The 26,962-nt window shown below is 44.2% G+C and overlaps 1 protein-coding gene across 1 annotated transcript in view; it reads left to right on the top strand.

The window, feature by feature from the left end:
• CMTR1 (cap methyltransferase 1) overlaps window positions 1–26,962 on the top strand; it is a 650,563-nt gene that overhangs the window by 478,987 nt on the left and 144,614 nt on the right. Inside the window, exon 19 of the mRNA XM_078647373.1 lies at window positions 16,007–16,098. Coding sequence (XP_078503499.1) covers window positions 16,007–16,098 — 92 coding nt within the window. The remainder of the gene's footprint in view (window positions 1–16,006; window positions 16,099–26,962) is intronic.

Below are 26,962 nucleotides of genomic sequence, written 5' to 3'. Positions count from 1 at the left end.
ACTTGTGACAAATATTGACTAAAACCGGTAAGTTCATTCATGCTATTGTACAGTGCACATGTAGTTAACTTAGAATCCTCCAGATAATGCCTTTCATTACAGTAATTCAGAAAGACTGTTTTCACATTAGATTTGGATATATCCGAGACACTATAAGGGTCATCAAGCACATTGGCCCCAAGGATCTTTTGAGAGCATTCAATAATATATTTGATCCAGGGGATCTTTAGGTGATGGTCCAATGAAAGACAGTCCTTGATAATTGCTCTATTCAATGAGGTACCATCGCTAAGCCAAATAGAGCGCCACAATAGTAAGGGCCTTAACATAATCAAATCACTCAGGGCTTGGGTCCCTGTTTCCCTGTGGACCAAGGAGTTGGAGGTAGACTTGGGCAAGCACAAGAGCCTTTTCAGGAAGATATTCTCCTCTACTTGTAGGCTCTTCGCAGATGACACACCCCAGACACCTGCCCCATATAGGGCTGCAGAAAGACATTTAGCTTGATAGATTTTTAACATGTCTTTAATACGTCTATTCCCCAACTTCTTGGCAAACAAGAAGACCCCATTGGCACTCCTAATCATCTTTGTTCTGACGACTTTGTGTTCAGTGGCCCAGCTCCCATTATTAGAAAAGGTAATTCCTAGGTAACAAAAATGTTCAACTATTTTAACCCGTTCACCCTCAATCAGATATTGAGTTTTACCTTTAGTTTTTACTTTTCCCGGTCCGCACTCCATTACATATGTTTTAGACTTATTAATCACCATTTTCCTATTTTTGATGAAAGATACAAAACAATCCATCAAACGTTGAAGACCCAGGGGGGTCCTTGACAGTAACACTGCGTCGTCCGCATAGAGTAGTACAGGTATATTAAAATTGTTAACTCTCGGGACGTCCGCAGCGACTGCTTGCAGGGCAGATTCAACCTCATTAATGAAAAGAGTAAAAAGCAGGGGTGCTAAAACGCACCCCTGTCTTATACCTCTTCTAATCCCAAACTTGGTCGTACATTCCCCATTGGGTCCATAACGGACGCTGGTGCGGAGCTTTTCATACAGGCGGGCTAGAAAATATATTATGCCTTCAGGTGCCCCCATTTCCAATAATTTGACCCACAAAATAGCGTGATCCACCAAATCAAAAGCACTACTAAGGTCGGCGAAACATAAATAAAGCGACCCTTTTTTTGCCTGGGTATATTTCCCTACCAATAGCTCTAAATTCAGACACTGTTCGATGGTGCCGCGGCCTTTTCTAAAACCAAACTGACAGTTACTTAGGATCTCATTGGTTTCTGCCCACTCCTCTAATCTTACTAAGAGGAGCCTACTCATAATTTTAACAGATGAGTCCAGTAGGGATATTGGTCGGTAATTTTTTGCATCCCCCCGATCACCTTTCTTATAAATGGGGATGATTATTGACTCTTCCCATGATGGCGGTATTTTACAGCATATGGCTGCATTAAAGATTTTGGTCAGCAATGGACCCCAAATCTCCGGTGCAGTCCTATACACGTCCATGGGAACGCCATCCGGGCCCTGGGCCTTACCTCCTTTACTGGTTCTTATACTAGCCATAACTTCTTCAATAGTAATATCTAATATTGGCCAGCCTTCTACATGTGAAACTGTTAAATTACTAGAGTCGAAAATATTGGAAAAATGACTAATCCACGACTCCATACTCACGTTAGATGTGAGTTCTGGGACCTTGTCATCTTTTAGGAATGGGTTATTCACCGTGGACCAGAACAGGGTACAGTTATTCGTATCTGCGGCTTGGGTAAGGTTATCCCAGGCTTCCTGCTGTAATTCTGCTTTTCTACGTTTGAGGGTCATATTATATCCCTGTCTAAGTTGGGCCACCAAGTTCTTATCCCTTGGTTTGGCAGCCAGTGCATTTTTAAGATCAGTCCGGGCAGTAGAGCAAGCATGATCAAACCAGCCCCTTTTACACCTAACCTTTGCCCCTGCCTTTTTAGTGAACTTCTTGTTGATGATTGAGTTCATTTTGTTAAAGTGGTCAACACTGTCAGACGAGGCCTCATCCTGTTCTAATATTGCCACAATCTCTAACACACAACTAGAAATGATGGAGTCTGATGTTATTTCCGCTTTTTCTCCCTTCCACCTCAGTCTATATCCATTCTGTCTATGGGGTTCAATGTTAACAATTATATCCTGTTCACTACCATAAACATTTTCCCAAAAAGTTAATTCGGTGGTCAGACAGTTATGGTCACTTAACATAATATCAATCACCTTAGGCATGGGGCATAACGGAGCAATGGTTGAAGACATGCACATAAAATCGATAATCGTGTTGGCGCCCCTTCCTATAAAAGTTGGTATATTTTCATCCATATCATTTTTAGCATTGTCCATAATTTCCATGTCATATTGTACCAGAAAATTATTCAAGGTTTCCCCATAGGTGTGATGAGGAAAATGGACTTCAGCTTCCCCCAGTCGGTTATACACACCGCATACCTTCTCAGTGGAAAGTGGGCACACAGAAACATTAAAATCCCCCACAAAAACAAATTCAAATACACCATTAAAATTCTTCACGATATTACTCAGTGTTGTATCTAATTCATTAATTGCAACATGTCTAGTGCCATCAAAACAATTGTTATAGAAATTAATCAGAAGAATATTTCTGCCAGTTTCTTGTGTAAGCCATAAAATTTGTGAATGGGCCCCCACATTAACAAACTTTTTCACTGAGATGGGTAATTTGACTGAAATCAACACCATCAACCCTCCTTTAGCTCTTCCGTGGGTTGAAGGTGATGCTGGTAGCTCATATGACACATAGCCATTAATGCCTTTGAACTTTTTGCACCAGGTTTCCTGTAGACAAAAAATATTAAATAGATGCACAAATTCCTTCCATCCTAACGCATCCTCCTTGGCCGCAATTCCAGCAATATTCCAGCTGGCGATGTGACAAATTACCTTCACTCTCTCCTGACTAACAATAAGCTGTTCAACACTGGATATGGACATGTTATTCCCTATATTAAAAGGCTCTATGTTAGGTAACAAATGTGAGACTTCATCCCCTGACAATGTACAGTCCAATTGCACATCATTGCCCAATTCATCTCTAGGCGTAATTACTTCATTGTTCAAAGTACTATTTACTGCACCACTTAATAGGTCAGCCTCATGTCAGTCATTTTGATCTAGATAACTCAGGGACTGAAACCTGTTCTGAGTTGGAACCTGGTAAACCAATCTACTATCAAACATAGGGGTACCTGGGGGGACAAATGGGTTGGGGGTATGTATTAAATAATGATTCCCCCCCAACATAGAATTCCCCATAGGCGTTGGTGGGGTGGATAAACCATTTTGTAGACCTGGGCAAAAGTTAGGCATCACAGGTCTATTTACCAGAGATGGATAGGTAAAATTACTCAATACCCTCTCCTTACCGTTAACGGGAGGTTGCCTACTTAGATTGTTATAAAAGTAGCCCAATGGTCTAGCAACTACTTCTGTCTCGGACAGTGTGATTGCGGCTGCTCTAAGCAAGACAGTCGCAACATGTTGCGGGTGCTTGAAATTGATTATCACACAATCCCCTCCACAGACTTTTTTGGTATTACCAATCCAGTTGACTCTTCTGATAGAGATGATTTGGTCAGAGTAGCCAACTGGATAACCACAGTGACGATTTAACCAGGAGACAGTTTTATTCCTCAGTGAATCTGCTGTCTCATGGTCATTTGGGGGCTGGGTTAAGATCGGGACATTAGTTAACACCACAACGTAAGGTACACAATCAGGTGGGAGATCAACTGGACGTCTACATATCCGTATTGGTACCCCGTTAGGTCCCCCTGTCGCAACCGGTGGGGCTAACATGCATACTTATTTAATGATTACAGTTCTATAAGGAGAGAGAGTGGGTGAAATCATAATTAATCAAGTTTTATTTTAGGGAATGGATTAGTACATGGCACTGAAAGAGTCACTGTGGGATTGCAACAGCACTCACAGGGTGTTTGCTGGAGTGTATGGACACTAACTGGGGAATTGTAGGCCTGAAACACAAGTGTGAAGATGGTCCGACTACTACATGCATAGTGCATAGGAGTATGAAACAGTCTGTGCCCTAAATCCTGGCTTACTGCATGCGTACAAGTATACTGACTGAATTATTACAATACTATAAGGAGAAACAGTGGGTGAATTCATAATTGATTGAGTTTTATTTTAGTGAATGGATTAGTACATGGGCCACTATAGGATTGCAACAGCAGTGACAGGGTTTCTCTCACAATGGTTCCCAAATGCACACAGATTCACAGTGTGATTCTAGACAAGCAACACTATTCACTAGTCTAGAAAAGGTAAGGTGACTGCACACATTTCACATATTTCAGTACCACATTTTAGTGTTAAAGCCTAACTCATTTTCCAAATACATAAACAATTTCTATTTTCTAATTCTACCAAAACTTCACAACAAGAAAGGTTTTTAAGCACGTATGTGTCTGCAAACACATCAAGCAACAAATTCATTCTGTCACAATTTCAAATGCACACTGACTCACAGTGTGATTCCAGACAAATAACCGCATCCCTTGCACTTTAGCAGAAAACATTTACTAGTGTGGAACAGGTGACATAACTGCACACATTCCACAGATTTAATAAATTCACTGTACTGTGGAATCCTTACTCATTTTGCAAATACATAAGCACTAACTGCTTTCAAATTCTACCAAAACTTGGCAACAGCATAAGTCTTTAACCAGTTATATATCCGCAAACACATGAAACACCCACAGGCTTCTCCCACAACAGTTCCCAAATGTACAAAGACTCACAGTGTGATTCTAGACAACCAAGACTATCTCTTGGACTTTATCAAAACAGATTAACTGATCTAGAAAACTAAGGTGACTGCATGCATTTCACATATTTTAGCACTGCATTTCAGTGTTAAAGCCTAACTCGTTTTCCAAATACATAATCAATGTCTATTTTCTAATTCACAACAAAAAAGTTTTTTAAGCACTTATGTGTCTGCAAACACATCAAGCAACCAAATGATTCTCACAGTTTTCCCAAATGCACACTGGCTCACAGTGTGATTCTAGACAAATAACAGCATCCCTTGCACTTTAGCAAAAAACATTTAGTAGTCTAAAACAGGTGACATAAATGCACACATTCCACATATTTTAGAACACAGTCTCACAAAGTGATTCTAGACAAGCTACACTACTCCCTGGACTTTACCAAGAGAAACAATAATGTTAATCCTATTAAAAACTAACACACCACATACAACCTCTCACAAAAGAATGTTACCTTTCAAATTGATTTCTAGATTAAGAAGTATGTCAGTCACACACCAGATTTTCTTATACAGAATCTCTGTACTCTGCAGCTCTTAGCAAAACCAAAAGAATGGCAAGCTTTCCCTCTCATTCTGCATACATATACATAAAAATATCAAATCACATTGCTTCCCACATTAATTCAAAAGCTAACACACATTTCTATTGGTTACACATTTCAGCCCTTTCCAAGTGACATAAATGTGTACCCTACCCCCAATCTGCTCACTGCCTGTTACCTTAGAAACAGATCATGGAACACTTAACTGAACTCATAGCTCATAAGTTCAACACACAATGTTGCTAATCCAAACAGCAATTGTGTGCTTGACTTTTCAAAATATCAGCGTATCCTATGTAATGTTCCTTTCAAATACTTTTTCTAAACAAATAAGAAACATGCTTTTAAAAAACAGAAACAAGCACCCTGCTTTTCAGACTAGAATGTTTTTAAACAGCCAATGAATTATTTTCTTTTTTCAAAACTGTATCTTAGAAAAATCTCACTTCTCAAACTGCCATTTCACATACAGAGACCATCTGAGTGCATCCAGACCTCCCTTCAAGATGCTTAGAGTGTGGATTGTGAGGACACAGCTATATTTTCTGGAGCCGATGGTATGCAGAAAACAGAGGCATGGACAAAGACCTAGCTTTGCCAAGTGTAGACATTAAATGGATTGGACAGAGAGGGTTAAAGTGGCACCAATTGATCACATTGGTTAAATTCGTTTTGCATCTCCAACACCCTGACCTCAGAATTGTGCACTGTGGTGGCAATGACCTAGGCACTTTCACTGGGGTAGGTCTGGAAATACTTATAGAGGACACCTTTACAGAAATTATGGCACTTTTCCCCAAACTGCCTTTGTCTATTCTAACATATGTCAAAGGCAGAAATGGAACTGGTCCAATCAATTTTGTCCACAGATTGAGAAAACTAGGAAACATGTCAATAAATCTGTTTCTGCTTTTCTCCGACATTATAGGATGGGGTCCATTTACCACAACAATCTGCATTTCAATATGGATTGCATCTATAGGAGAGATGGTGTACATTTTACAGATGAGGGTAACCGAGTCTTCCTCTTGAACTTTAGACTCTGCATAGGGACTTAGTAGTAGGTACCAAAATCTCTCAATAAACACAAGGGCTCTTTTTAGAGCCACCCAAGAACTAAACACAAAAGCGTGATGTATATCTGAAAAATATTTTTAAAAAAATTCTTGGCGTCGCGCACCCAACGCGTAGAGGTTGTGCACCAAATGCGCTGGAGTCACGCACCCTACACGTTATGAGTCGTGTATCCAACGCGTACACACCAGGGGGCCGCGCTGAGTGACGCGCTCCTAATTTTACCGTAAAAAAAAAATAGCCCCTATCACTAATTTCTATTATCCCCGGGGACCCCATCCTCAGGGCTTATATAAAACGTTGGGGACCGTGGGGGGAGCCCCTATGCCCTCACGGTCCCAGCCGGCTCTCCGCGTCCTTCGGGAGCCGGCATTGCTTTTCCACATGGGGAGCTGCTAACATGCAGCCCCCCGTGTGGAAAACTAATCTGGTTTGGATTTTGAAAAAGAGAGCAGGTTTCCCTGCTCTCTCTTTCAAAATCCAAACCGAGTTTGCTATGGGAGGGCGGGTGCCGCAAGACTCCTGCCCTCCCATAGCAAAATGCAGTGTCCCCAGGGGTGGGCATCCGGGACTCTGCAGGAGCCGACCCTGGGGGGTGGCAGTCCCCAGGGCCATCAAGGGCTCCAGGAGGGGGGCCCCCCTCCAACAATACACAATGCCCCGGGGGTGGTGTTCCCTGGTGTTTGGGGGGGGCAACCACAAATTTTGCTGGGAGGGAGCCTTGGAGCCCCCCACCCCCAAAGATTTATTTTCGTAGCCCCAGGGGGGTGCCGGTCCCCGGGGAGCCCCTCTGGGCCCCCCATTTGTTTAAAAAATGTGCCCCCGGAATTTGGCATCCCCGGGGGCTAATTATAAAAGAAGCTCCGTTTTATATTTATTTTTTGTTTACGGCAGGATCAAAATATTTCTAACCTGCCCCCTTTATATATTTTGAACACTTATTCCACTAATTTCTAGTCCCTCGCTTCTACCGAGACACAAAATGGCTGCCAACACTTCCTGGTTTCGAATGTTGACAACCACTTGACAGCCAATTAGCATTCAGCGCGCGATCGGGACGGTGCGCTTAGGGTGCGCTCAGGATGCGTGGATCCTGCGCGGCCATAGATATATATGTACTTTTGAATGTCATTTTCTCAGGAACTACTGAACAGATTTACACCATATAAGCAAAAGGCACAAGTCTAAACTAAGGACTCCCTCTTTGCCAAATTTGTTGTAATTCCGTTCAGCAGTTCGAGCTGTAGCCGCGTTGAAAGGCTCCTATGGAAAATTGCATGGGGAAAACACGTTTTGGGACCCCCTTTTTTCTCGGTCCCCGCTTCACAAATCACCCGAGACTTTCAGGATAGGAGCGGACCGGAGCGCCCCACCAGTTTTGAAAATTTTGCAAAGAGGCGTCAACCGTCGACAAAGTTACTCCAAATAGAATGTTGGGGATTTCCTATGGAAAATGGGTCCTAACTATAACTACCTACTGGCAACCCCCAGTAGGTAAAATATATCCTTTAGTTATTTCTGGACTGGTACAATTTAGTAGTGCACGTGTACATTGGTTCTATAATTAGCGTAGATGTATTTATTGTAACTGCATAACTTTGTATGTACTATTTCTAAATATTTTGCCCCGAAGCGTAAATATGAATAGGCAACTGTTAGACCTGGCATCTTTGGCGTGGTTTCTACTGTATTTTTGAAGCTGTGCTGGAGTTTGTGTTTACTGGTTTAGATGCTTTGGGCACTTTGCCCCTCCTGATCAGTGTGAAAGTGCCAAGTGCTCCCTGTGTAAAATTTTTATTGTATTTGGTTATCCATGATTGGCATATTTGTATCACCAAGAAGTCCCTAGTAAAGTGCACCGTGCCAGGGCTGGTGATACAAATACTACTAGTGGGCCTGCAGCACTGATTGTGCCACCCACATGAGTAGCCCTAAAATGGTGTCTCAAGCCTGCCACCGCAGTGCCTGTGTGCAGTCTGTGAACTGCCATGTGAACCTGGCCAGTGTCCCCACTGACTAGGCCTATTCCTTCCCTTTCTGTACACATTGGTCACCCCTATGGAAGGCCCAAGGTGTACCCTCTTGGGCAGGGTGCAGTGTATGTGAAAGGTAGAGCATGTACTAGTGCAGGTGACATGCTCTGGTAGTGAATTACAGCCATTTTCGTTTTTCACTATCGTAAGGCTATCTTGCCCATAGGCTATCATGGGGAATGCTGGCTACAGTGGTTACCTGCATATCTTCCCATAGGAGCAAGATAGGACATAAAAGTCTGGTATCCCTGAACTTAGAATTTAGTAACACATATTTTAGGAAAGGTGGTTTTTAAATCCTGTGTTTGAGATCAGCACTTTTAGGAAGTGGCTGTTCTCTTGTCTGACCTTTTTTTGTGCCTTGGCCTGTTTGTGAATTGACTGTCTGGTTTGTGAGTGGCAGGGGCTGGGTGGCTCCCAGAGGCTGTGTGGGCCATCCTTGGGCTGAATAGCTCCATCTGCATCTAGAGTGGTGGGAGGGGGTAGCACCTGGGCCTGAATTGGGCTGTGCCTGCCTTCCACAATGCTGGCTCCACCTCCTGCTGGACGGCTGACGACCCTGCCCCCCTCTCTGAAAGGAAAGGAGAGGCCAGGAAATCAAAGTGCTCAAGGAACACCCAGAACTGGTTCAGACCGGGCGCAGAGCCCTGCTGCACAAAGGTAACAAAGACTTTTAGGGGTATAAGTATAGGACCCCAGACTACAGAAAACTAGATCATCCTGGAATCAGGAAGGAACCTCTGCCAAGGAGAAAGCTGGAAGACTGAAGAGGAAGGTCTGTCCTGCTGTGTGTTTGTGGGCTGACCTGCAGTTGCTTTACTACCAAGGAGAGGAGGAGGACTTGTGCTGTGTCCCCTTGCTTGAAGAGATCTCCAAGGGCCTGAGCAGAGCTGGCTCCCTCTTAAGAAGTCCCAGGAACAAAAGGACTTCACCCCCACCTTCCCTGAACTCTACTGAGAGAGTGTTGTCCTTCCCAGAGTTTGTGGGCCAGTTGTGGTCCCTCTGGAAGTTGTACCTGTGCTTGGGAAGCTGGAAAAGAAAATGGCAAAGACTTTCTGCAAATTTTCACTCATCGCCCGCTTGCGGAGCACATCCCCATCAGTGCGTGGAAATTCCTGCTGCCGCGAAGATAGAGATCGTCGCAGCGCCTGTTGCCGCTGCAAGAACCGACGCATCCTTCGCTTGCGGAACGCATCGCTCCGGTGCGGGGAAAAGTACCATCGCTGCGAGTATCGTCTCAGAGCCTGTCGTCACTGGGTGAGATCGTCGCACCGCCTGCTTGCGGACCGTATCACGTCGCTGCGAGAGTCGTCGCAGAGCCATCTCAATGAGGGGCTGCGAGAGGAGAAGATCGACGCTGCACTGCGCATTGCCACCGCACCGGAGATAGTCGCCGTCCCCAAGATCGTCGCATCGTACCTTTTGCGAGACGCTTCCTACGAAACCTGCGCACCGGAATCCATACAAGGTATCGCCTCCCTCCCCATACAGGCCAGATTCGTTGCAACACACCCGCTGCGTCCAGTGGGGTTGTCGCATCGCCTCCCCAGGGTCTCAGGAGTGACGCATCCCTTGTTTTTGAACGCTGCAGCTTTCACTTAGAACTTTTGTCGCATACTGTTGGCTAAAACGTGATGCATATGTGGATTATTTTTACGCAACCTTAAGAACTCTTTTGAAACCATATTCTTGAACTGTGTATCTTGGATTTTTGTCGTTTTGGTCTTGTTAAGTTTAGAATAAATAACTCTATTTTTCTAAACTGGTGTTGAGTCAATTTGTGGTGTTTTCACTGTGTTACTGTTAGTGTTGGTACAAATACTTTACACATTGCTTTTGATAAGCCTGACCGCTCGTGCCAAGCTACCAAGGGGGTGAGCAGGGGTTATCTAAAGAGTGTATCCTCCTTACCTTGACTAGTAGCAAGGGTCCCTATTTGGACTGAGGTACCTACCTCTGCCAACTAGAGACCCCCAGTTCTAACAGCAACCATTGATTAATGATCAAGTTTAGTAATTTTTGCTCATTTCCCTTATGATGGCGAGGCAGGACTGTTTCTCTATGAAGGAATTTTTGTAACCTTTTGCCTTTTTTAAAATCTGTTTTCAGTTGTGCTTCTCTTCTTTAAATTTACAATATCAAACTGATTTGATATTTCTTTACCAATCAGCATTATTTTCTCTTTTCCAATTAGGTTTTGGTTATACCAAGTTGGCAGGTTTATCAGTTTTTTCAAGACGTTTTTGTACCAAATTGGCAGTCTTTTTCCCCTGTTTTCTAGTCCTTTTTTCTTGTTGTTTAATTTTTACCCATGAGGCTGTGGTCGGCTATTTTGTAATTAAAAGATGCTGTTTGAGCTGCCTGCTTCTTATTGGAATGCCAACTGCTGCAGCTATTTCTGTGAGTCACAGTGTATTGCCATCTGGCTGAATGTTCATCAGTGCTCAGCAGGCTAATTCTTTCTCGCCTTGTTGATTGAAGTACTTTGAGGTATGTTGAACATATTTGGTAAACAGACAGCTTTTCATTTATTTTTGGTTATTTAGTTTTCCCTGATTTTTCCAGATTTTTTTAGTTAAGGTCAATTTTTGGTTCTTGAATTTGAATTTAAAAACACTTGTAAAGCGCACTTTTACCTCGCGGGTTCATGGCGCTAGGACTATTGAACACACAATAGCAGCTAAGAGGAGACTAGGCGGGGAAGGCTTGCAGGAAGAGATAGGTTTTTAAGGTTTTGCGAAAATCATGATAAAGTGGGATGGAGCGGACGTTGGGGGGGGGGGAGAGAGTTCCAGAAAATGGGACCAAGAACCGCAAACTTCGCCCCCCCATCTTCATCTTCCTGAAACGTGGAACAGAGAGGAGAGATTGAGAAGAGGAACGAAGCTCTCTAGCAGGTGTGTAACTGGAGATTGCCGAGTTTATGAAGGCTGGGGCAGGGCCAGCTCGGGCCTGGAACGCAGTACAACCCAGTTTGAAAAGAGCCCTCTCCCTGATGGGAAGCCAGTGCAAGTTCTTAAGTACAGCGGTGGCATGGTGGAACTTAGGGAGGCCGAAAATAAGGCGTGCCGCTTGGTTCTGTACCAGCCGTAGGCGTCGGAGAGCATAGGCTGGGACGCCATTGTACAGGATGTTACCGTAGTCCAGCCGGGACAGGACCATGGCCATCATGATGAGTTTGAGAGCAGACACAGAAAAGAACTCGAGATTTTCCTAATAGTGCGGAGGGTGTAAAAACAGGAGGACACCACCGTACTAATTTGGGAGTGCAAAGTTAAGTTTTGATTTAGCGTGATCCCGAGTGTCTTAACAGAATGAGAAGGTGAAGGAGGGAAACCAAGTGCAGGGGGCCAAAACGTGGGGGACCAGGGACTGGATGCTCCACCAGTCAAAACCAGCTCAGTTTTATCTGGGTTGAGTTTGAGGTGGTTAAAGTTCATCTAGTCCCTGATGAAAATCATGATTGAATGGAAATTAGAAATGGATTCAGAAGAGTGCGAAAGGTTAAAGATCAACTGAAGGTCATCCGCATAGTTAAAGACGGTGACCTCCAGCTGTTGGAGAGCAGAGATGAGAGGGAGAATATAAAGGTTGAATAAAAGAGGGGACAGGGAAGAGCCTTGAGGAACACCACAGTGCACCTTGAGTGGAGAAGAAAAAACCCATCTAGATGGACCGCCTGGGTGCGATCCCTCAGAAAGGAGGTTAGCCAAGTCAGGGTGGGCCCCCTGATGCCTGCTGCCCTGACACGGGTGAGAAGGATGGAATGGTCAACCGTGTCAAAAGCAGCGGACAAATCAAGGAGGACCAAAGCCTGGGGTTGGCCTCTGTCCATTCCCTCCCTTAGGCTGTCCAGGACCGAAACCACAACCTTCTCGGTGGAGTGGCGGGGGCGGAATCCGGCCTGGCAGGGGGCCAGGTAGCCGCTATCCTCCATGAAAGAACTGAGGGCAGCGGCGACGTGGCACTCCAAAATTTTTCCCAGGTAAGGGAGAAGGGAGATAGGACGGTAGTTCGTTAGGGAGGCGGGGTCAGCACCGGGTTTTTTTAGGAGAAGGATAATTATTGCTGATTTGTGAAGCTTTGGGACTACACCAATCTCTAAAGAGTCATTCAAAAATGTCAAAGGAGGAGCAGGGCAGGCCCGAAAAATTTCTCTCAGGATGGGCGCTGGGCAGACATCTGAAGGAGAGCCAGATTTAACTTTCGCCGCCAGAGAAGACAGCGTCACTACAGTCAACAGAGGGATGTGGTCAAGGTAAAACCTATTAGGGGGGGGGGATCAGGAGCCGGGGGGAATGGGGGAGGTGGGGGTATGTTGGCTTTAATGGCTTTAATTTTCTCCACAAAAAAGTTGTTCAGGGAGTCACAGAGAACTTGAGAGGGCCGAGGTTTTAAAGTGGTTCTGTCAGGCAGAGCCAGCTCATGTACAGTAGAGAAAATTTCTCTGGACTGGTTTCCTGCTGAAAGTATTTTGTCGGAGAAATAATTAGTCTTGGCTGAGAGGATTGCCTTTTTGTATGCATTGAGCAGAAGTGAATACTGGGTTTTTAGGATAGGGCAATACGAACGCCTCCATGCACGTTCAGCCTGGCGAGCAGCAAGCTTCTTAGCCTTGAGTTCATCAGAGAACCATTTATGTACATTGTGGGCGCGTTTCACAGCGACGCGTTTCAGGGGAGCAACCTGATTACAGGACCTGGATAGCCAATCATTGATAGTGGCAACCTGCGATGATGGGGGGAGTTTCTCCAGGGACGGGTAGAAATTTTGAAGAGTGGAACAAAAGGCAGGAATATCTGCCTTGTTCCAATTGCGGGCCCAGATGTTCCTGGGGAGGGCTGGACGCTTGGGTTGGTGCAGGTTTAGAGTGAACGAAATTAAAAAATGGTCGGACCACAGACAAGGAGTGATAATGGAGGGGGAGACTGGAGTATTCAAAGACCAAATTTGATCAAGGGTATGGCCCTTACAGTGAGTGGGAGTGGATACATGAGGAATAAAATTAAGACTAAGAAGGGAATCTGTGAAATTCCTGGATGCTGTGTCTTCTGCAGGGTCAGAAGGCCAAAAATTGAAGTCACCGAGGACTAAAACAGAGGAGTTATTGACTATTAATGTGGCCAGTAGCTCTTCAAACTCAACAAAAAAATGAGGGGCAGAACCGGGAGGGCGGTAGACAAGAACGCAGGTCACGGGGGTTTGAAAAGACGCTGAACGCATCACCAAGCACTCAGTTCCCTTAATGGCCGGGCAGGAAAGGGTTTGGAAATGAAAGTCCGACCGGACGATCAGAGCAACTCGTCCGCCTACCCTGCCCGGCGGTCGGTCCGCCCGTAATGCGTAGTAAGTGGAAGGGAGGAGTGCGATAATATTAGGGAGGGAATCGGGGCAGAACCAGGTTTCAGTTAAGAATAGCAGATCGGGTTTGTGGCTGTCTAAAAGGTCGTAAAGTTCCAGTTGGTGTTTTACCGCTGATCTGGTGTTTAAAAGACAAGCAGAGATGGTGTCTCCTGGGCTAGAAGTCTGGGCAGGTTCCAAAGAACGGTGAGGCGGGAACACAGTGGGAGGACAGGTGGGGGCCATGGAAGGGAATCAACTGGGGTCGAGTTTGAGGAGCTGCAGCCAGGTAAGAATAGAACACAAAATAACAGTTTTAAAAATCTGCAAAAGTAAAATTATAGCGAGCCCACGAGCACCGCTGCAGCCGCGAACCAGCTGCCAGCTGCCACCAGGTGTAGTGATTTGTTTCGCAGAGTCCTTACTGGTGCAACCTTCTGTGAAACATATTTTTTTTAATGGTGCCAGACTTTCTGGTGATAGGATCACAGTTTTTTGATTCAATGCTCACTGATTTTTTTCCGGTTCATTTGTAGATTCAGATTGCTGTACCGGATATAGCGAATATATATGTTTAGCCTTTTTTCAATACATATTTTCTGGAGACACCAATTTACACGATATCCTTAAAGCATCTACTTTTCATTTTTTGCCAGTATACGGCTTGCTGCTTCGTATGAATTTTAACAGTCCTGATGATGACCTATAACCAGGCCAGGGTCACAAATGTATTGACACAAAGGCCGAATTGAATCTATATGATTGTATCCATTAATGGACCGATAATTGAATGAACATGCATTTGTGTTTTGAGATTTTCTGAATTTTCACCTGTTTGTTGAATTCTGTAAAAGAACACATTTCAAATGACATGGAACTGTTGTTGTTCATCTTGCATTACTTTTGGGGAAGGGGAATTCCATGGGTGGTGCATAAGTGGTCCCATGCAGTCATCCATGGGGTTTGATTCAAATCCGTATCTATTAAGCATTGTAGACAGGGATTTGTGCCAAAATCCTGTGCCTCATTGAGGCAGGTGTAACAAGGAGAAATATTTTTATTTTTCCTTGTTTTTCTCTCTTTGAATGTGTCCTGCATTCTACAGCACATATACAGAGAGAGGAAGAAGTGCCTTAAAGCATAGTTTATCTACAAGAAGGGACCCCTTCCAGCACAAAAACTATGCTTAGGACAACACAGACACCATTGCAATATGGCAGCTTAAAGTGCACCAGCGGATGGAGAGAACAGAATAGTGCTACTTTGTAGTAGATGTTGCGTTGTACTGCTCTCTCCTACGCATGCAACGCAATGCAGCAACTTTATCTGCTGCCCTGCGTTGCATGATTTCTTCATAAAGGTGAGCCGGAGTACTCAGCAGGCATGTGAAGGATGTTAGAAGTCGTATTAGTACTTCAGTATCAGTCCACCCAAATGCAAGGAAGAGAAAAGAAAAAAGGGATTGCAGCGTTTCCTTTATGACCATGTTTTACGTTGATAGGGTGCAGAATAGAGCCCCGCCCTCCCAGTTTGGTAACTGAAATCAGAACATTGATTCCCTTCCACTGTCTCCCTAGAGATCAGGAGTCCATGTCTGGTTTCACAATGCTTTACAAGTTGAGATGCTAGCTCTGTATATTTATTTAAAGCACTATTAAATACATGCTAAAAAAGAACAGATACTACACTGTAAGGCAACTCTGTTACAGTGTTACAATAGTTATTAGAGTAAGAGCATTCTGCCCTTATTCCTAAACAACTAACAATTCAGTGTAAGCCTTTTTTGTAGAGAAAGAGCCTGTTCCGGTAGTTGTTCAGTGAGGATATGTACCCCAGACTCATAAGCAAATCTCTGAACGTCCTTTTGTTTTAGAAGCGTGGGGTACAACTACAGACTACTCTATAAATTTTAGAAACGCTGTTGTTACATAGCATTCTAGGATCCTAAAGCCAACTTGGCACTAATATCTGAAGATACAGAGCATTGTTTATTTTCACTTCACAATTGAATGGATTTTCATCTTGAATTGATTTATTTTTAATCGAAAAAGAAATTGTAGGAGAATTACTATTACAAATGGGTAACATTTCCTTACCTTCAAAAAAAAATTTCTGTTCTACCTGCAGGGAAAGGCTCAGCGGAAGATCAGTGCTATCCATGTCTTGGATGCTTTATTTCTCAATGGGAAAGATGTCCGTGACTCTCACTTTAACCTTCGGTAAGGATCCACTAAAACACCTGTAAATTCTGTGATTATTAGTAAATGCCTAGTTTGCACTTGGATCAGTTGATCATTGTTTTATCTTTAAATACTTGCTATAACTCTGCTGTTTCCTAGTAACAGGGTGAAAAGTAGTATGCTGTGGGTCCTTGATTTCTGATGGATATTCTAATGGCAGATTCCTCACCTTAAGAATAGCCACCGGAAACTACAAGATTTTGCAGAAAGCCAATGTCAGTCACAGATCAGTATGACGTGTCTTTAGTGCTTGGTCTCTAGTCACTAGTCTAAGTTGTACCATAAATGTGCCCTGAAGCACCCAAAGGTGATCCAGCAGTGGTAGGCGAAACTCCACTTCACTGAACATAATACTAGGTCACGGTTGAAACCTAAGTCCAGTTCTCCATCCAAGTCTTGGGGCCCCTCGCTATTAGGTTCAAGACGATGGCCCCTTGTGAATTTCTGTTCCTTCTTGAATTCTTCTGGTAAGTCGAAGATAAATACCCCACATAACCTGGAAAAAAAAGTTATGCAGGACTCAACTCACTCTCACCACTAGAAATGAGGTGTGAAGGTGTAATGGAGTCAGTTGATAGATCATAATCTACAGCTGTCTTGTGGCAGTGATCTGGTTTCGAAACTGGTTCCTGCGTGTCCTGAATTCCAGGGGCCATCATTGAGACTGCAGCAAAAAACAGCCTTTTAGGAGGCCATGTTGCATTTCTTGCAGATTCTCTCATGTCCCTTTTGTTCACATTCGGGTACTTTCAAGCCTCAAGGGACTTTTGTTGGACTTCTTCTGGTGGGATTTCCCTCGGTGTCGATTTATCCCATGAGACCAGTTCCCAGGCCTTGACCTACACTAGCTCACACTACACCCCCGCCCCTTGCGCAGCACCAGTCCCTTTCATGCCATTTGCAACTCCACCAGCCCTGGACCCAACTCTGATGCTTGTCCCTGACACCCCACTTCCCCCTCCCTCCCCCCCTCCCGTTGTTGATGCGCTGCAGACTTGTGTAGTGCTACGATTACAAAAGCGCAACCAGTCATTAGGCAACCAGACTGTGATCCTGAGCCTCTGCATCAGTACTGTTAGAGGCTAATGGCCTTATTCAGATCTGATGCAGTTCAGGATGTGCACCGTGTTCCCCACAACACTGATGATAAGGAGGCAGATTACGTACTTCTCTTTTTTTTGTTATACAGATGACTGGGTATACTGGTATTTACAAATCTCAATGTGCTGGATATGTCTCCAGGGACAAAGCTGGACTCCCCAGCTGGGTCCTAAATGGAAGTAAATTCCTCTTTCGCAGCATTTGTGTGAAGGGTAGCTTAAGTGCTACATTTAAAGCTGCCTAATGTTGGAACTAAAGTAGAAAAAAAGGGATTGATGAAATTCTGGAATTAATTTTAGCTACAGTTAGTTACTTGCGGCAGCGTTCCAGTCCATTGTTATTTTGCACACTGTACTACCGCAGTGTGAATCTAGCCAAATGCAAATCAGTCTTGACCTTGCTCTAATGGGAACAGTCGAGCCTGAACTGCAAAGCTAGGACCTCCCTAAACCAGAACACAAGCAAACCAGGGCTGGTTTTGCTCTTGTTATGGGCTCATCAGCTGGACATAGCTTGGTTCTAGTGGCACAGTGGCACAGGACCCATGTTTGGGCATACCTGCCTCACTTAGAGTGACATACTAAAGGATACAACACGTGATGGATAGAATGCTTGAATTAATTTCCGCCACTGGTTATTACTCGTTGCCCATCCCAGTCCATTATTATTTTGCACACCATGGCTCCTCAGGTTGGACCCAGCCTTTTGCAAATCAGTCTTGACCTTGCTCTAATGGGAACAGTCCAGCTTGAACTGCCAAACCTGGTCCTCCCTGAACTAACACAAGAAACCTAGGACTGGTTTTGCCCTTGTTATCGGCTCATCACCCGTGTATAGCTAGGCTCCAGTGATCCAGTTTGCACTAGACCCCCTTTTTGGCGTACCTGTCCCACTTAGGGTAACATACCAAAGTATACTAAAAGGGATAACTGGGCGCATAAGGCTGCGTCCAAACTGAGGTGGAATGGTGGGTGAAAAATTATGGCTTGGAATGTGGCCCTGAGCGATTGCCAGTGGCTGAGATTAAGTCAAGCTTTCTATTCATCACATTGCTGCTCTTTGCATTTGATGCCCTAAGATTGCCATGGATGCCGAGACCTGGGTCACTCACTGTGCCACTGGAACAAAGTTATATCCGGCTGATGAGCCCATAACGAGGGTTAAAATAATCCTGGGTTGCTTATATTTCGGTTTAGGGAGCATTTGGCCTGGACTGTTCCCATGAGGAGCAGAGTGAAAACTGATTTGAATATTTCCAAACTGAGATGACATGGTAGATGAAAAGTAATGGATTGGAATGCCGCGTGCCTGTGCAAGTGCTAGTGGCTGAGATTAATTTAAGCATGTCATCCATCACCTTGTTGTTTTTACTGTTGAAACTAAGCTAGATGTATTAACTGAGATCCTTCAACCGGCCATACTTCTTCGGGTCCACTATTAACATTCATTGAGACTCTCACCTACACTCTCATCAGCCTTGTGCAATTTGTAGAATTGCCCCATGGTCTGTCGACCTGTGGCCCGACTACGTGGACAGTCCCACAGTGAACCTGATCTTTTGTTTTGACAACGCATGCTATGCCTAAAAGTCATTCTTGATGCCTTTCCGACAAGTCTCCGTATAGACTGTTGAAACGTATTGGTGCCTTCGTAAAGAGAATGCCCCCCGACTAGTTTAGCCTCATGATCCATCTGTTATAAGTCATGGCCTGCAAGATCTTCCCAGCTGTGTTTGGGGACCTGTTGGCAGCAGTGTAGTGCTTGGAATGCATGCCTGGATAAGATCATCCTGGTTTTCAGATGTCCCCAGATTGTTGGAGAGAAGGTTGATTTATGGACTTGAAGAATTTAAGGACAGTCGAGCCAAAGCATGATTCTTAAGACTCTTGTCTCCCAGCAAGCAGTTCCACCAACAGTACAGGAAGGGTAGAGTTTATTCCGTCAGGATAGCTTACACATAACTTCAGCCCTCCCCACCATGTGCAGGTACAGCAGACCCAGTCCTCTTAGAGCAGAGGTCATGGTGAACAGCAACAACTCTCCTCTTCTTCCCTTACTGATGTGGCTGCAATGCCACTTTAACTTGCTCTCACAGGTCCATACTCGGCTGGTGTTGTTCAGGATATGACCTTTCCTCCCTGGCTCTTGCCAGATAGATGGATCTTGCAAATCCTTTGAAGGGGCTACCAACCTCTTTTATTTCCACCCCACCCTGTTTCATTTCCATCCCACCCTGTTTCCCCTGTAGCAGAGCGACTCTGCAGATCATTCTTTAATCGAGCGGGAAGAAGTCAAACTGCTGGCCAAGTGTGCCATTGAGTTGGTGCCAAATTGGGAGAAAGGAGAGGGTTGCTATGCGCACTAGTTCCTTGTACTAAGGGAGGCCTCACCATCGCCCCTTAGGTGCTCATGAACGTGATGGTGTTGATTACACTACCAACCTTAGGAGAGCGGAATGCTTGTGTTCTCAGACCTCGATAACTGGCTGCTCAAGGCAGGCTTGATGCAGTCAGTCCTGGACCTCTTCTGGATGACAGCAGAACTCCTGACATCTTTTGGGTTTTACGTCAAAGAGCTGAAGTCCCACCTGGACCCCAAGCAGGGGATTCCTTTTATTGGCCCTGTCCCAAACACTGTTGCCACAGCAAATCTGGGACATTCAAGATGTGATGCCAATTGTTTAGGGCCCACTCCTGGGTCTTGGTGAGGACAGCTCTGCGACTTACGGTCTCTTAACTTTTTTTAAGATTGCCTAGGCTGACCATGCAGCGGAGCCTCAGGTTTCAATAGAATTGCGTTAGGGCTGCTTGTATGTATATATGTTTATGGCATTTTTATTGCGTAAGCCTAGCCAAAAGTCAGAGCAGCAGCTCCTTCTCTGACTCCATCTAGATCTCTCACTAGGCGGCTCAAGGGGAGGCTGGTGCCGGTATTTAGTGACCACCTCATCACCATGTAGGACTGCCTCATTTACAATGTTATCCTAACGCCTACTTATCTTGACGGCAAACTCACTATCTCTGGTGCTTCTCGGCACACCCAGAGCAAGGTCACCATCTCACTGCAGACTAAGAAGTGTAAAAAAGGAAAAACAGGGGAACAGCCTTTCTCCATCTATGCACCCAGGATCTTGAACAACATCCCTGAATCCATCAGGGCCACCACAGTGCTGCTCCAATTTAGGAGAGAGTTTAAGACTCACCTCTTTAAAGAAAACTGTCTCAATGTATTAACCTGCCACAACCCAGCATTTTTTTCCTATTTCTTGTTGACTTTAAGCTTGCCTTTGGCCATGTACAGTATTCCGCTGCCTTTAGGCTAGGTTTGTGCAATAGAAATACCACATCCATACATAAATGCCCATTTGCGATTTGCATAATTTTACAATTCTTTTTTAGATTCATTAAAGTGCAAAGTGAATATCACCCTATGTATTCGCCTATTTTGTCTCTGTCCATAGTTTGTGTGCACTCAGTAAAAAAATATGTGAACGAATATTTTGTTATTCATATCTTTTGTCCACAGGGAAAAGTCTTTTCGTTTTTGTTTTTTTAAGCAACAGTGAAACATGGTGATGCATCTCTTTCTTCTCTGCCTTGAAAGGTCACTCTCAGTAGTAGAAAACCCATCTGTAAACTGTTGAATACCCACAGATCATCTGTGCAAGGGTGTTTACCCACTCACGTCCTTACTAAAGGCATAATATCCTACTCCTACACATAAATTTATGACTGCAAACAGTGCAGCATCGTGGTGGATTTCCCACATTGTTTTGTGTAAGACCAGAAATATCTACAAAGCCATAGTGCTTTATATCTTTCAGATAGGTTATAAGGACTCCTGAAGTTAGCAGATGAAAGAACCATGGAAGAGAGAGATAAATAAGTGTGCCCAAGATCACACATGTGGAAGTGCAGGTGTAAAACTAGATCTTATTTTATATTTCACAGGTCACCAATTTGACCAGCATACCATACTCTGCTGTCAAGTCTGGGGGCTCAATTGAGTACTGCATCCACTCCAGGGATCAATATTTAACCTCCTAGTCACATGTTCGAGTTCCAGTGGGTTCACACATCTTTTTCATCTTTCCAAGGTCCATAAAATCAATACCCTTTAATTGAAGAAGACTAAGCATCTGTCACTTAAGGTCTAAAATGTTCTGCTCTTTTTTCCCATTCAGTCCCCTTTTACCGCTTTCCTGTGTGTGTGTGTGGGTGTGTGGATGAGTATCGATGGTGGGTTGCAATGTTCTGTTGGAAAATGAGCGAGCGGATTCTGAATAGGAATGCACTTGTTTGACAGTGGGTAGAAAGTGAGGCTTTGTTTGGGGGATGTGACTGGACGGTGAATATGTGCCTCAGATTTGAAAAGTCGTGGGTGGAGGGCTGTTCTAGTTGATTGGTACTATATACTACAGGGGAAACCAATTAACCACACGGCATCTAGGTAGTGATACAAGAATAACTAAATATGATACCTAGGGAAAGAAAGTGTAAGCATTTAAAGGATAAAGATACAATTAATTATCTCTATCTTTGAGTTTACTCTCTTCCAGAACAAATCAACACTTCTTTAAGTCTCTTCAACTAATGGTAACCCAGAAAAAGATTTTTTTCAAAAAAGATTTATTTTCTATTTATTAAACCATCTTTTGCAAAATTGAAAATCCACTATCTTTTGCTGTTTTTAAACACACACATATATATATACACACACACACAGATTATACATATATACATATCCTGAAAATTCCCTAAGAGATCGGCGTCTAAGGTGGCCCTCCAGGCCCTTCATTGGCTCCCTGTAAAGAGTAGGGTCGAATTTAAGGCCCTCTGCACATGTCACCGCATTTTGGAAGGTAAAGCACCCGCTCTATTACAGAGCCTGATCACCCGGTATGTACCTACGCGTGCTCTGCGCTCCTCCTGCGCAGGGCTACTTAAGGTCCCCAGGATAAAAAAAGCACGCATGGGGGGGTAGGTCCTTCAGGTATCTAGCCGCGAAAAGCTGGAATGCGCTGCCCCTGGACCTTTGCCTGGAGCCATCTGAATCTGGCTTCAGGAAGAAATTAAAAACCCACCTCTATATGCTGTAAGCCGGGCTGTCCTTGTGGCTGTTACTCTCCTGATTCCACTTACCACAGCGCGGGGACACGCCTTTTGTGCGTAACCAGGCGCTATATAAACTTCCCTTATTATTATTATTATTATTATATATACAATATACAAACAACACAATATATCAATACATATACAACAAATATATCCTTGAACCTTTTTAGAGTCCACGCCCTTATTATTTTAACCAAAGGATGCTTCTAAATCATGTATAACCAAAGACATTCCTTACCAAAAGGTCGCCATATGGAAAATAGGAGCATAGGAGGTAAAATCATGAGCCTCTAGTATTCTTGTACTCCTTTTGAATTTAATTCACATATTCAAAATTTTGAAATGGTGCCTTCCACAAAAGTGTAGACGAGTTTCAGCCTTTCTAATTTCCAGGCCTCATAAGGACTAGGGCGTTCAAGGTTCCGCCATCTTCGTATCAAATCCTAAGCCTCTTCCAGCTCCAAGTCTGTCTGTTGTTACAAGGCTTCCACCAATCGGGACCGCCAGCGTCTATACAACTGAGACCGCCTCGCTTCCTTTTGTACTCCAAGTGTCGGTCGTAAACGAATAAATTAATATTTCTCATATGCGCGTTATCACTTCGTGTCGAACCTAGCCGCCATTCCGATCCCCAATATACCTAGTTGATTGGAGCGCCAGCCGACTGGAGCTGTGGAATTGCTAGGATGGCTCGGTGAGTTGAACAGTCACTGCTGAAAGATGCGGTGGTAGCTACATCATAAATTCCATTCCCAATCAGGCCAACTGAGCTATTCTTCCGAGGTCGGTATTTTAAATGCCATTAAATTAGGTAACAGTAACACCTGTTATTGTATAATGCTTACAAACGGCAGAAGTGCAGTACAAAACACTGCATTGTAGCTCGTTTGTGTGGGCTTGGTGTAGGGGATAAGCCGGATGGGAGTGATTTTGTATTGTTTGGATAAAAAAAAAGGCAGCATTAGGGATGTCCATCCCATAAATTAAAAAAAAAGCATTGGTAAAGCCAGTAGAACAATTACTAACCATATGCCGGTGCAATCATTACACCCGTGGTGGATTTCAATATCTTTTACATGAATGATAGAGTGCTTAGTCGATTCACAATGTGATATGTTTGCTAATATATGAATTAGTGTTGTGCTGCTGTACTAATATTGGAGGTGTGGGGCAGTGGTTCAGGTAGTATGTGACTGCACTCTGCTAGTCTGTGCAGGGTGTGAAACTGCTGTTGATAGTGTGAGATGCAAGAGAAGGCCAATCCTTCAAGTAAAAGTCTGAAGATAGAGCCCTCAGTTCTAGACTTAAATCTTGGCTGATAATCCCATATACCGGAAGAAACACACCAATCTAACAACCTTCTCCCGCATGCTGCAAAACTGAACAAAGATGGGAAACATCCTAGACAAATTAGAATTGAGGAGGCAGTAAAAATCTGGCTGCCTCCAATAGATGAAGGGTCCTCCAGTAACTGGCAGACAGAACCATTCACTATAACAAGGATGTGTTGGACTCCAAGGGGAGTCATACCCACTCCAGATTTGGAACATAATCCCTAACAAGAATGGTAGGCATGGCCACATGTGAAGTTCTCTCACTCTCCTCTCTGTGCATGAAAACAGCCACATGTTCACATCAGCAGTATGTGAGCAGCTTCTGTCCATCACTAACAACACCAAAAACAATCCACACAGAGGCCACACGGTGTTGCTCTGCCAACTAAACACAGCAACTCATATAATCTTAAGTGTCCTATCTTTTGGTCATTCCTGCTACACCTCATGCCAAAATGTATCAGTGTATATTTAACGCTATCTCAAAAAGAGGAGAGCGGCCCCACTACTCAAAGAAACAGGGTTCCTTAAACAGTCAGTGTATTAACATAAACATTCTCTTGGAGAAATTGACACAATCAGACATTGCACACTCCACTAAGTTCACAATCACACACTTCTCAATATCAATCTGAAAGAGGACCCGAAAGGCAATTATAAAAATCAATTTAATTAAACAATAAAAACCATTTGTACAATTTTATATATCTAAAAAATCATATCTAAAAACATCTACATTTCGAATTAAATATTGCACATAATTTTACTAATCCATCTTGTCAAGAGAGACAGCAACCAAGACATACATATTTGTAATTACATATATGTTAATTTGGAGGAATCAATACAACAAGAGTATTAGGCATTATTCCACTTACACTTCAATGTTCCTCAAATTTAACTAGACATAAAGGGAGGGGTATTTACGCGTTTCGGTGGTATGAACAATGCAGGCTCACCTTCTTGAGGACAGCAACAATAGGTATATCTCTCTCAGTGCAAATGCAGTAAACACTTCTCTATAATGGTGAGGCACACTAATGACCGACAAAAGCAGGTCATTGTTAAATCGTCCTTGTGGTCCAGGAATCTAATTCTGATAAAGACCATGTGGTATTTATGTGAGTATTACATGGGCAAATTGCCTTTCACTCTTGCACTGTAGGATGTAATTTCTACAAGAATAGGTATATCCTAGTTGTAATAATAAAATGTCCAAGATGATTAAAAGATCCTATATCAAGAGTTAAGGCTCCAGACTTCGGGACGAGTTAATGGGGACTAAACATCCCTCCAAGTTTGCACCACGCCTATAGCTTATCCCTAGGTTATGGTGGTTTTAGGTTTCCCTGTTATATCGGCGTCCCACGTCCTCCTTCAGTTTCACAGTGTTATAGGAATTACGTCCTACAGTGCAAGAGTGAAAGGCAATTTGCCCATATAATACTTAAATACTGTAGGAAGCTGGCTCTGTATATACTATGTCAATATACTGGGAGCCCAGGGGGAAAGAGAGGAAAGAGGGAAGGAGGCCACCCCCACTCAAACTGAAATATGCAAAATGTGGCCTCACCCTCAAGACACTGGATATCTTACCTTATTGTGACAAAGGTACAGGATTGTTCAAGTTTTACAATTCCCAGCTCGTGTAAAATACACTTATATGCTATTATGGCACCCTCCAGTGGGGGGGCATGTGCCTGTCCCTGGTTGGCTGAGTCCCCTCCTCTGCAAGATGGCGGGGACTGAGAGATGTGCTTCACCTCGCCCCCCCACCTGAGGGGTGGAGTTGGCAGAAGTGGTCACACCTCTCTTCCTCACTTGTTTTTCCCGCCAGTTCTCCCACCCAAAGTGGGGGTCGGAACCAGTGGGGACCAGTTGTTGAAAGCAGCAAGTGTGCTGGGGAAGCTCCCAAAGGTGCAAGCCTTTGAAGCTTCCCCTTTGTGAACCCTGCCCATCCTGGGAGAAGAGACTCTGCACCTCGTCCCGGGATGTGCATTAATTCAGCCCTCGAGAGCAGCAGGGGTCCAGAAACATGGCTGGTGGTGGCAGCTGAAAGCAGCGCCACAACCTGGACACTAGTGGTAGGTTAGTTTTCAGGGGGCATCACTAAGAGGCACTCTGTGTGCATTTTTCATTAAATACCACACTGGCATCAGTGTGGGTTTAATGTGCTGAGATGTTTGATACCAAACTTCTGAGTTTTCAGTGTAGCCATTATGGTGCTGTGCAGTTCGTAATGACAAACTCCCAGCACCATATACTCTTAATGGCAGCACTGCACTTACAATGTCTAAGAATGGCCATAGACACTGTAGGGGTACAGGGTTCATGCACCTGTACCCTCACCTCTGGTATAGTGCACCCAGCTAGAGGGGTGACTTATCAATGCCAGGGCAGTGGGTTGGAGGCATGGCACACAGAAATGTGTGCCATGTCAACTCTTCACTTTGTTCTGCACCAAACGCGCAGCCTGCAAAGGCAGTGTGTGAGTGTAAGGGTACAGGACCTCTATGGGTGGCACAATAAGTGCTGCAGCCCCTAGAGGCCTTCTCTGGTCACAGTGCCCTGGATACCTGTGGTACCATTTACCAGGGGCTGACCTGTGGCCAGAGATGCCAATTGGGTTTAACCTTTAAATGCAGTTTTAGGGAAAGAACATTGGCCCCGGGTACCTGATTAGCAGGAGCCCAGGTCACACTCAGTCAAAGCACATCAGCAATTCAACAAAAAGTGGGGGCAACCATGCAGAAAGGTGGGCACTTTCTCACAAATACCACATGGTCGTTAGCAGCATTGACGTCCAGGACCACAGGCCCCTGATATTTATGGGAGCAACAGTATAAAAAAAATAGATTTAGTTCAACATGAGATTTTGAGTACCTGCTTTTGTCCCACTTATACATCATGCTCGACTACATATGCACCTATTTCAGGAATAGCTAGCCAACAAGTGGTCTCAAGCCACAGGGAGTTGGGAGGATCTAGTGGTTGTTACACACAAGCTGCAAGCAGAGATACAATGGTGGGCATCCAACAACATAACACAAGGCCTTTCAGGAGCACTACTCCTTCTGTGACATTCACTACAGACCCATCCCTCAACGGATGGGGAGCGCACTGCAAATAACTGAAAGTACATGGTCAATGGAATGAACAGGATTCCATAAAACCATCAACTACTTTGAAATGAAAACTGTTTTCCTAGCACTGAAAGCATTCCAGAAAAACATTCAAGGAAGAACTGTCTTGATTCAAACAGACAACACCACAACAATGTTATACCTCAACAAA

The sequence above is a fragment of the Lissotriton helveticus genome, chromosome 6 (genome assembly GCF_964261635.1).
Source record: "Lissotriton helveticus chromosome 6, aLisHel1.1, whole genome shotgun sequence".
In the NCBI taxonomy this organism is placed as follows: domain Eukaryota; kingdom Metazoa; phylum Chordata; class Amphibia; order Caudata; family Salamandridae; genus Lissotriton; species Lissotriton helveticus.
This window is presented reverse-complemented; position numbering and strand designations above follow the sequence as displayed.